Source organism: Sardina pilchardus, chromosome 13 (genome assembly GCF_963854185.1).
Source record: "Sardina pilchardus chromosome 13, fSarPil1.1, whole genome shotgun sequence".
Classification (NCBI taxonomy): domain Eukaryota; kingdom Metazoa; phylum Chordata; class Actinopteri; order Clupeiformes; family Clupeidae; genus Sardina; species Sardina pilchardus.
The window spans coordinates 7,665,886-7,678,157 of NC_085006.1; the positions used below are offsets into that span (position 1 = coordinate 7,665,886).

Sequence of the window (12,272 nt, forward strand, 5' to 3'; positions counted from 1 at the left end):
TAAGCACACTCCAAACTATACACGGCTCACAATGCAACACAATTACAAATAATCGCTAATTCAGCACATAGCAAATATATTTAAAAACCCCAAACACCCCCATGGTCCTGCAGACTTGGCCTCTTCTCGTTAGTGAGGTCACCCTCTCCACAGTTCAAATGTCCCTCATGACTTCCCGTCTGGTCTTCTCTCAGTCCCCAGACAGGGAAGTAAAATGCCACATGGTGAGTGTTTGAAATGTTTGTTAAATGTCCCTGTGTGTGCAAATAAAGCGTGTTTGGAAATAGTGTTGTCAGTCTTGTGTACTTAGCTCCAGTGTGAGATAAACTGTAGCTGTAATGGGCAGCAGCACTGTTACACATACATAAACTAACCTGGAGATCCCCAGATGGGCATACTATCAACCAGATCGACCATATCATCGTCAATAAGAAATGGCAAAGATCTCTTCTGGATGTCAAAGTCCACCGGGGGGCTGATGTCGGCAGCGACCACCATATGGTGATAGGTATGATCAGGGGCCCGTTGCACAAAAGCAGAATTAAGATATCCGGGATAAGTTAGTAACTTATACTTATAAGTTAGTAACTTAAAGTTACTGAGCTGCGCTCAATGAATCCAAAACAAGAGCATACCGGCTTAATTGGTTGCACAAAGACCAATCCAGGATCAGCAGACACGGATTCATCAAGCCAGGTGTAAGTTATCCGGTATGTGTGCGCGTTCTCGTTTCTCCCCCAAATAACTCACGGTTGGAATAAAAAAGGCGCGAAAAATAGCGTCTTGCACACAAAGTGAATAACCGCTTTTGATATAGACTAACAACGAGGTAAAGTTTTACTTTTTTGGATGGGGGATCATGATTATTTCTGTTACATAGCGGGAGTAGGCCTAGGTGTGGCAGATCAACTGAATGCAAATTTATGTATGCACCCACGTGTGTAGCTTCCTTGTCTCGGCACGCAACGTCATTAAGGAAGCGCTTTGCCACCGCAAAGATGCACAATGTATCTTAATTTGTCTTAAAAGCCGAATTAGTTGAAAACACCTTCGAAAAATGTCCCCTCCACTTCCAATCAACTACTACAGCAGCCTATTCATCAAACATCTGTCAAAAAAGAAGCAAACAACGAGAAGCCTATGTTATTAATTATAAGACCACCATAATTTAAATGACATCCATATGGTATTAGGCAGACATTTTGTGTTTTGCGAGTAAATGCATGTAGCAAATAATATATAAATGGAATGTACAGCTCTTTAAAAAAATCACGTGGAGGTCTCATTTGAATGACAGCTAGCTGAACCAATCAGATAATGTAATTACCATTAGAATCAACTTATCTTGGATGTTAGCCTGGTCAGGAGCAGGCTAGCTCCACAGAATAAATCGCCATGGTAACTTATGCCATAACATATCCTGCTGCCCCCTATCCCGCTTTTGTGCAACTGGATCACGGATAAATTGAGCCAGGATAACCAAGATATCCCGGGTTAATCCCTTATCCTAGTTTTGTGCAATAGGCCCCAGGCTGAAACTTAGAGCAACACCTACCATCAAACAGCAACACAAAGTGTTTGATATTAACAAGCTTCTTGTACCAATAGTCCAGAAAGAGTTCACCATCGAACTTAAAAAATGCTTCAGGGCATTGGAGGAAGAAAATGGGGGTGAAAATGGAGACCAGAGAAATGTTGAGAAATCATGGGGGAACATCGCAAAACTGTACAAAGAGACAGCAGAGAGTGTCATAGGCTTTAGAAAGAAAGGAGACAAACAATGGATAACCCCTCAGACATGGGTGAAAATTGATGAGAGGAAGAAAGCCAAAGACAAACTGATGATTGCAAAGTCACCCAGACTAATTTAACTTATGAAGAAGGAGTACAAGGTGAAAGACTTGGAGGTCAAGAGGAGTGCCAGAAGGGATAAGAGAGCATTTGTGGAAAACCTGGCAAGTGCAGCAGAAATGGCTGCAGCGAAAGGAAAACTCAGCACAGTGTATAGGATCACCAAACAGCTAAGTGGTCGGAAGAACATCAACACTAAACTAGTCAAAGATAAACAAGGTAAACTGTTAACATCTGAAAAGGAACAAGCTGAAAGATGGGCTCAACACTTTGAAGAAGTGCTAAATGGACCAGTGCCAGAAGAGCCTGCAGACCCAAAACCCTTGGATGACATTGAAATCAACACCGATCCTCCCTCCCAAACTGAGGTGGAAAAATCAATCAGTAATACAAAGAAGGGGAAAGCCCCAGGAATTGACATGCTACATGCAGAAATGTTGATGGCAGATATCACCACAGCCTCCAGGGTGCTGACCGAACTCTTTGCCAAGATATGGGAGCAAAATGTCATACCAAAAGACTGGAACTAAGGGCCTCATATGCAGGCTCCCCAAGAAAGGCGACAGGAAAAATTGTGACAACTGGCGAGGCATAACACTCTTGTCCGTCCCTAGTAAGATCTTTTGGAGAATTCTTGTTGAAAGTGACTTGATAGTGCCATAGATATTAAGCTAAGAGAGGAGCAGGGAGGATTTCGTAAAGGTCGAGACTGTATTGACCAGGGGCCGGTTTCCCGATAACGTTCACTCTTAGCGAGCTACGAAGACTCCAAAGGTATAACTTACCAAAGTTGTTTACCTTTCTAGTCGTGGTTCCCGAACTATCACTTTGGAGTCTTCTTACGAAAAGCTCCTTACGTCCGACGTATAAGGCACTGTCCACCATGAAGGTGCTGAATTAGGTGACATCGATTGCTCAGAAATCGATTTTTTATTTCACGCGGAGGCTTGACAGACTCATGAAAGCGTTCTTTGCACCAAAACCATTGCTTATAATAGCCTATCGCCCCCACAACATTCACGCAACTTCAACGTGGATGAACTTATTAGCACACAATGATAAAACACGTAGGCCTAGTCTAGAAATTAAATGATCTACGTAGGTAAGTAGGTTATGTTTTCATCTGGGTTTGTTTGTTGGTGTGTTAGTTTGTTTCCCGCATGGATAAAAATATTCGAACGCTTCATGTTTGAAAGCAGAGGTCTGCGCTTTTCTAGTTTGTTTGTTTGTTTGTTTGTTTGTCCGTTTGTTTGCAAGATAGGCTAACTCTAAAAGTTAAAGATGGATTTCGATTAAATTTCCAGGGAAGATCTGAAATGACCCAAGGAAGAAACTTTTTAATTTTGTGAGTGATTCGTATCACCGTCTGGATGCAGGAGGCGTAGGCTACATGTGTTTGCTTGGGGGAGGTTTGTGCTTTTCTAGTTGAAATAGGCTATGTAGACTTTTTTTAATCACAGCTGATTGACCAACATCCTCATTCAGTATTGTGTGCCATTGGTTAACATTAAACATGACAGCAAGCCCGCACATTAGGCCTAAACATTGTAGGACGGTGGGGGGAAGCAAAGAATAAAGCGCTTTTAACTATTTCCAAATGCGTGCACGTTTCCTATTTGCATGAAAACATTTCCAGAAACTATTTTCTAAATTAGCATACTTACATAAAATCATTGGCGAACCAAAATAGTGATTTTGTATCATATGAGTTGCATGCGTAACGGAAATTGCTGTAGGGTACAGTGGCGGCGACTAGCGTCGCGAGTCAAAACATTGCTAAGGTGCAGATAAGAGAGGTCTGAGAGTGCTCCAGACCACTCTTACCAACGAACGACGTGCGAAAGACATTCGTAGCAAAGAAGGTTTCGGGAAATGCGTGAGGTACTTAAGGTAGAGCTTAAGATAGAGGTTACGAACTACGTAGCGTTAAGAAGGCTTCGGGAAACCGGCCCCAGATCTTTACCATACGCAACATCATTGAACAGAGTATTGAGTGGAATGCCCCCCTGTATGTTAACTTCATTGATTTCAAGAAGGCATTTGACAGTGTTCACCGCGAGAGCCTATGGAAGATACTACGGGCATATGGAATACCATCCAAAATTGTCAACATCATTAAAACATTCTATGAACACTTTGAATCTATCTTTGATAACACCCTGACAGAGTCATTTCCTGTCAACTCTGGAGTAAGACAGGGCTGCGTTCTCTCCCTGTTTTTAATCACCATCGACTGGGTGATGCGTCAAACAACATCAGACCGTCCCCGTGGAATCCAATGGACCCTGTTCTCTTTTATGGAGGACCTTGACTTTGCAGATGACCTCGCGATCATGTCATCCATTAGCCTGACGAGCCAGACCCACATCAAGATGTAGGGTCTGGACACTCACCGTAGACAGGGCGCAATCGGAGGGGTGGGATAAACAGTTGTCTTTCAAATTCCCTCCCCGCAATAGGATAACGCTAAACGAATCATCTTCTTGTTTTCAAGTAGCAGGATGCGTAACCTTCCCTCTCCACGCAATAGGATAACGCTAAACGAATCATCTTCTTGTTTTCAAATAACAGGATGCGTTACCGTCGCAACCTCTGGTCGCATGTCAGTCACCATTATGTTAAGCCCACCCACCGACTCTATACACGCTGTGATTGGAACGCTGGTGCTGGGGGTTCTCAGCTCCCTGGCTCAATAGATCGTGCCTAGACTGCCCCGCCAGCCAAATTACATTTGCTGCCTCTAGGGTGTCTAGATTTCTAGGCTAGTCATCCATAGCCATTTTCAGGAAAAGACTGACCGGCTAAGCAATTATGCAAAGCAAACTGGTCTGTACATTAACCAGAAAAAGACCCAGGTAATGTGCATCAATACCCCAACAGCACCTCCAATAACCATCGATGGAGAGGTGCTGACATGAAGAATTTTCATACCTTGGAAGCATTATAAGCAGTGAAAGTGGAGCACAAAAAGACATAAAGGCACGTCTAAACAAAGCAAGAGGTGCTTTCAGCCAACTGCGCAACATCTGGAAGTCCAAACAATACAGCCTTAGAACAAAGATCAAGCTCTACAACAGCATTGTCAAGGCTGTCCTGCTGTATGGTTCTGAGTGCTGGAGAGTAACAAAGCAGGATATGAGAAAGGTTGACGTCTACCATAACAGCTGCCTCCGTAAAATCTGCAACGTATTTTGGCCAAATCAGTTCAAATGAGGAACTCTACAAGAGGACAGGCAGCTTCCATATGTCTCTTGACATCAAAAAGCGCAGACTAAGATGGCTTGGCCATGTATTGAGGATGCCCACTGAAAGACCACCCAAAGTTGCCTTGAGATGGACACCAATCGGGAAAAGAAAAAGGGGCAGACCAAAGAACACCTGGCGAAGGACAGTGATGACGGAGCTGAAGGGGATGGGTCTTTCCTGGGACAAAGCACAGGCCAAAGCATGAGACAGGGTTCAGTGGCAGAGTATGATTGTAGCCTTATGCCCCAACTGGGACGAAGAGGATAAGTAAGAGAGGTTTTAAAGAAAGTGGTGCTCATTAAATACAGTAATTTTCAGCCTTTTTTTGGGACACGTCTATCCACATTTGAAGTGGCTGACCAAAAATCAGGAAAAACTGAGGACCATGGTGTCGGACCTGTTCCAACTGATATGGAATTGCCCGTAAATTATATTGCTCTACAGAACAACAGTGTACATAAAGTCCAATTGCTTGAACTGAGGCCTGAACTAAGCCTAGGCCACTGCAAATAATGATGATGTTGCTGCTGCTGCTGCTAATGATGATGATGGTGATGGTGGTGGTGGTGGTGGTCATGTCAGTGGCAGTATATGGCATTTTAGGGAAACACTATAAAGCTCATCAGACATCTATAATGAGAGACCCATGAAACAACAAGGGTTTCAATTAGATTGAATAGCCTTCTCTTGGCCGTCGTTTTAGAAAATCGATGTCCTCTTTTGTCTCTCGAAAAAAGCCTGGGTGCATATCATATCATATATCCTCTTTATAACTGACTTTATATGTGTGCCACACAACTTCTTGTAGCCTACAGGCCATGGTCATCTCCAAAATGGACTATTGCAACTCATTGCGAGCTTAGTGACTTACTTAGTGAGGCCACTGCAAAAGAGGACACAAGTAGCTCCTCTTATTACAGTGCATGAAAATGCACTGTACTGTTCTTCCTAGACTTCTTATTACAGTGCATGAAAATGCACTGTACTGTTCCTCCTAGGCTTCCGCTGATCACTTTTTCCGTACGCAATTTCTCTTCAACCGTTTTACTTAGAAACTTCATTCAAACTGTGTCACGTAGGTCTTCTAATGGACCAGGTTGCTATGACTTTTCAACTTTGTAACTTTAATACTTTTTGAACTATTAAATAAAAACTATTAAAATTTCCCCATAGACTTAACATTGTGATTATGACATCATAATAGGGCAACTAGAAATGCAATTCCAAGGAATTACCAGTGCATGAAAATGCAAAAATGTAACGATAGATCATGTAGATATGGTTACTAAGGTGTAGCTAGGGTAAACATGGTGGTTGCATAGTTTAAAGAGAGTTTATAGTGTGAAGGTAGACAGTTTAAAGCTTAAACATTCTAGTTCCAACTTAACTCATGATTATTAATAGGTATGTTAAAATGTTAACTATGCTAACAATTATAACCAGGTTGATTGGTTTACTTAGCTAATGATTTCTAACAGTTATGGTAAAAATGCTAACAATGCTAACTATGTTAACAATGCTAACCAGGTTGATTAGCTAACTTAGTTGATGATTTCTAGCAGTTATGCTAAAATGCTTACTATGTTAACAATGCTAACTTTGTTAACTATGTTAACAATGCTAACTAGCTAACTTGCTACTGAGGACTTTTATTTTGAAACAGTAGTTGCTAGGGTATCCATGGTGCCCACTATCAGGAATAAAGAAGTTACTGTAGTATAATCATGTTGGTTGCTATGGAAACTATCATAAACACTTAATTTGAATGGTTGCTTTGTTGGTTGCTAGGTACATGGAGGTTTCATATCTATAGTTGACTGGAGGCATAGTTGATGATAACTGACAGTTGGAATGGTTGAACAGTTAAATAGTTGAGTAGTTTCAATGGTTAAATGATTTAATAGTGTATTATTGCGGTGAGGACTTATTTTGAAACAGTTGTGGACAGAGGAAACAGTTTAACAGGATATGTAGTCTTCACAGAGAGATTGTATGCTTAAAGCCTGAGAGAGAGAGGGCTGCTGCAGGTGGGGGTGGCCACCTGCCATAAGATTAAGTTCAAGGTGTTTGGTCTGCAATTCAATTGTAAGCAACCCTAAACAATGAAAATAATGAACTTGCTGGCGCTGTTGTGTTTGAAAGATAAGTTAGAGACGCCAAGACCCGCCTTCCGTTGCTTCTGATTTGTTTATATTGCGTGATGCCTTCCGTGGTTGGTTAGATTTAGGCACAAAGGACTGATGGATTGGTTATTGCGGTCAGTCAATCAGAGTTGCTTGAACCACGGCAAGGGAAGGACCAAAGTTTATTATCATGAAAAATAAATACATATAGTGCACTGAATGGGGGAATATTTTGCGTGAGAAATGTCAAGTATGGCATGTGGTGTGAGAATGGGTCAAATTGCGTGACTTGGCAGCCCTGTCTATCTGTACTTTTTTGCATTTTCATGCACTGGTAATTCCTTGGAATTGCATTTCTAGTTTCTCTTCATTGGCGTCCTACAGCAGTCAGAATTAAATTCCAATTCTTCACATAGCCACTTTCTGGATCTGGTCCATGCTATGATCCAGCCCTACATCCCCAGTTGCCCACTGCGGTCACCGAAGACCGTCTGTTGTGTCAACCAATGCTGTCAGATACAAGGCTTTTTTCCCCTCAGTGGTTCTTCGTTAGTGGAATTGCCTCGTTACTGCGACAGTTTTGGATGAGGGGGTTTAAGACTCATCTGTTCAACTTACACTTAATTCATTAATTCTTAGAGTTACTGTTTGTATATGTAGGCTATGGTAGCCTATTTGTTTTGTCATTAAATAGGCTATATTTGATATTGCACATTATGTTATTATTAATGTTGGCTTACCATTTTTTAAAACGGTTTACTGTTCGTTTTAAATATTGTACGACTTTTATCCTGTCGTTTTGGACAACAGCGTCTGCCAAATCTTAAATTCTATAGCATAACCATAGCCATAGATCATAACCATAAACCAGTTGGCCTTTCCTCCATGGTTTCAATGCAGTGTTGAGAAAATGACCGTGCGCTGCAACATGCTTGCTGACGTCACCAGAGATGTCGATGTAAACAAACACAAAAACAGCGTGATGCCTATCGATTCAGTTCATGATGAAGACAAATTATTGCTATCGAAAAAAAATACATACGTGTTTACTGAATTTTGACAGGCCTTAATTATGTACTAAAAAATATAAGGTAAACATTCTAAGTTGACATTGGGTGCTCGTCTCGTCAAATCATCCAGTATGAGCAAAGAGAAGGTTACTTTGATTGGGTCAAAATCAGCCACGCTCCCGCCCTCCTTCTAAGATGATTTGTCACATGAGGCTCTTCCTCTTCTCTGATTGGTAGTACCCTGGTTAGTTCCGCTGTTTTTCTGCTGTGCTGTGTTGTGTTGAGGCGTACGATAAAGACCTCTGCTTTGAACAAGACTGCAAACCCATCTTTGGTTCATATTAAGGTTTGTTTTATGACATTATCTCGGCTACCTTGCTGCATACTAAGATATGATTTCAAACAATGTCATATCTAAAATATGTTATGAGTAGTATACAATGTCATGCCTTACAAAGGAGAACTGTTGCTAGCGGTAGCCAGCTAGCTAACGTTAGGTAGGTGGCTTGCAAAGTATTCAGAGTTATTTGAAAGAGCTTGATAGCTCATTAGCCAGCTTGCTTACTTAAGTGACATGCCGGGGGATGCATTGTATATCGCTGGTAGTGTCCTCTGTAATGCCATGTCAGGTGTGACAACAACAACTTTGCCTAGCTGTCAGTTTTCTGATCCTGAAATGTAACAGACCGTTAGCCTCCTAGCTAGTTAGTTAGTCATCCAGTAACATAGCTTGCCAGCTTTGTAACGTTAACGTAGCTGTCTTACATGGATAAGAAGTTGCAACTCTAACGTTCCTCACTGCTCCTAAAATATAAAATATAAACGTACATCCTTTCCCTCTCAAACGACATGAAACATGGGCATTTATAGGGTACCGTTATTGTTTAACATTCCGTTACGTTACCTTACAAGAGGACCATAGCAGCAAATTCGTTTGAGGTCTTGTAACCAAGTAACCTTAACGTTATCTCCAAGATAATGGATATGAACCAGCAACAATAACCCAATCAGCACCACTATATTGCCCATATACTGTAGTTATAGTCTTAAAATTAGTTTAGGCAGAGAGCTTAGATTGATTCTGGTTCTAACATGCCTCAGTATAGAAAAGATTCATGTGACATTTTGCATTTGGTCCTGATACAGGTTAAAAACTTGTCAAGAGGATGGCAAGTGACTCCCCTCGCAGACCAAGCCGCTGTGCTGGAGGGGTTGTTGTTCGAGCCCAGGCTGCCACGTAAGTATTTTCTGAAGACACACATTCTCTTTGAGACATATTCACTACACTAGATATAGCTCAGTGTTTTCTTGTAACACCATTCTTTAAACAGCCTTGTTATCTGTGCACACTCACCGGAACTGCTGAAGGGGATCTTTTCTTTGACAGTATCCACTGCCCATTCAACAGCTCTGTATGAAAAGGGCTCCTAAGGTGGTTTGATGAACATAGGCCTTGGGTTGTAAATGTATAGCCTGGTTTTCAGACTTGCTACAGTACTTCAGCGAGTCTGGCCTCTCACTATTGGGAAACGTTTCCAACTCTAGCAACGTAAGGGGCGTAAACTTATTAACTTTGAAGTAATTTGTCCAGCCTAAACAATCACATTGATCAGGAATTCCCACTTCGCCTAACCTGTACAAACTGATACTGACATGAACACATAATAAATACTGTTTACCACTGTCACTTTCGATGCTAGCAACATCCCTCTCATCGCTGATTGGTCCAGCACCCTTGATGTCTGTCTGTCTGTCTGTCCGTCTGTCCGTCTGTCCGTCCGTCTGTCTGTCTGTCTGTCTAAGTCAATGACTAATATGCATTGAGGACACATGAGAATGATGTATTACTGACTGTCTTTCTGTCATTGTGCATTGTCTTTCAGTGAACAGTCATACATGGAGAGTGTGGTCACATTTCTACAGGATGTTGTCCCTCAGGTGAGTGTAATGTTAATCATGGCGAGTGGCGTGTGAGGTTTGAATGAAATGACAATGAAATACAACAACAACAAGACACCAATAGCGCTTCACATTGAATCTGTACAGTAAATTGAAAGTGTATACTGCACTCACGTCAAGCCTCGTGTTTCTTGTGAGGATTAGTGAATTGTTACATGAGTTGGGTTAGTTTAAGTTTAAGATGTGAGCTCCCTCTCAGGCTCATTCATATTGAATATATTGGGTTGTTGAATTAACTGATTAGTGGAATAATAGTGTAAAGAGGGCTGTTGGAGATAACAGACCCCCAACAGATCCTCTTAATTTAAGCTTTTTTCTTTTCAATAGGTGATCAATAGATGGATATAATGTCAGAAATGACTAAACCTACATTTTAAACAGTCCATGCTTTCCAGTGTTTCTCTGATCCTTTTTTTTTGTCATCTAACAAGGCATATACAGGAACTCCACCAACTGATGAGAAGGAGAAGATTGTTTGGGTGCGGTTTGAAAAGGCTGATCTTAATGGTAAGTATTCATGCTTGCTTCCATGCATTCATTCAGCATTCAAGTTTTTGGAATATATGCAGGTTACATGGCATTGCATACATTATTACAACATAGTAGAAAAATGAATGAATTATATGAAGTGAAATATAATCTAGTCAAGATGAAACTGTATGGAATGTTGGTGTTGGTGCGTGCATCAGTGAATAGCTCAGTGTACCCTTGGGTTTTTGGTCAGAGCTTCACCCTCCTTGGATATTTCTCCTTTTACTGCTGTTAAAAATGGAATCTTGATCAATTTAATTGAGCTTTTATTACTAAAAATGACAAACATCCCCTCTTTAATGTCAAAGTGTCAGATTTTCTACAAAGTCGTGTTAAGAAAATATAGCACAAAATAAGTGATTGCATAATTATTCACCCCCCACCTTAAAGGGACACTTCACCGATTAGCATTAAGTTTTGTATCTTTAGAAAACCAGTCATGTTTTTGAATGGTCGTGCATCATTCCTTCAGTTTGCCTTGAGATGGGAGAAATACGGATTTCAATGTTGGACTTCCTGCTTTCAATGATGTAAAAATCATCATTTTACATCATTGAAAGCAGGAAGTCCTATTCATGGGCTTCATTGAAATCCGTATTTGCCTTGGATTTTGGCACAAGGGATTTTAACATCTAATCCTGTGTATTAATGTAATATAGAATATAAAGCCTGGAAGGGCCAGTCACTGGTCAATCGGTATTTCTTGCTACAATTGCACCATGAACACAAAAGAACACAAAACAACTCAGAGAAAATGTAATTGAAAAGCATAAGTAAGGGGAGAGATACAAAGAATGTTTTAAGTCATTGAACATCCCCTGGAGTGGCACTTTGGAGTGCTATGATAATATTATCGTTCCATGTTATTGAATTTCACTATGTTTATGTCTATGTTTATCTCTTTTCTGTTTAGTAGCTCACAGTAGGAATGGTTGTAAAATAAGAGCCCCCCAAAACATAACTGGAAATAAGGCAAAAAAGCGAATTTCATTGATTTGTGACATCCCTGGACATTAAGGAATGTAAGGAAAATGGCAAATGTGTAAATCTTCCTAGAGCAGGCTGCAAACTGAGTGACTTCTTCGGGCTGATGAGACCAAAGTTGAGCTTTTTGGCCATCAGACTGCATGTTATGTTTGCCGGACTGCAAACACTGCACATGTTTGCAAATGCACCTTCCCTAATTTGAAATGTGGTGGTGTGTTGTGGGAATGCTTCATGTCAACAGGCCCGGTAAGGCTAGTAAAGGTTACAATGAATTCAGCAAAATATATGATTTCTCTGAGTTGTTTTGTGTATTTCTATCTTGGCTCTTTATTGCACAAGGATTCAAGGGAGTCGTAACCTTAAAGGGATAATCCGGAGTGAAATGCACTTTAGATCAATTTTTCGGACTATTGGGCGTACATACGTTGAGTTGACACCAAAATCATGTCATTCGGATGTATTTTGAGAAAGTTCGAGCTGACCGTTTTTAGCCAAAACTCGTTAGCCTGGAAGTGACCGGGGCAGGTCCTTTCGCCGCTACAAAACGCTATTTTTATACCTCTTC

General features: G+C 41.0%; 1 protein-coding gene across 3 annotated transcripts in view; it reads left to right on the top strand.

Moving 5' to 3' along the window:
- The first annotated feature begins 398 nt into the window (after positions 1-398).
- The window catches only part of bcas3 (BCAS3 microtubule associated cell migration factor), a 273,081-nt gene continuing 261,207 nt past the window's right edge, over positions 399-12,272 (top strand). For 2 of the 3 annotated variants that reach the window (XM_062552309.1, XM_062552311.1), the window contains exons 1-4: positions 8,501-8,576; positions 9,377-9,467; positions 10,114-10,168; positions 10,621-10,696. In XM_062552309.1, coding sequence (XP_062408293.1) covers positions 9,397-9,467; positions 10,114-10,168; positions 10,621-10,696 — 202 coding nt within the window. In that variant the 5' untranslated portion in view covers positions 8,501-8,576; positions 9,377-9,396. Of the gene's footprint in view, positions 509-8,500; positions 8,577-9,376; positions 9,468-10,113; positions 10,169-10,620; positions 10,697-12,272 lie in introns of those variants that run through there. The other variant, XM_062552310.1, reaches the window with a different exon arrangement.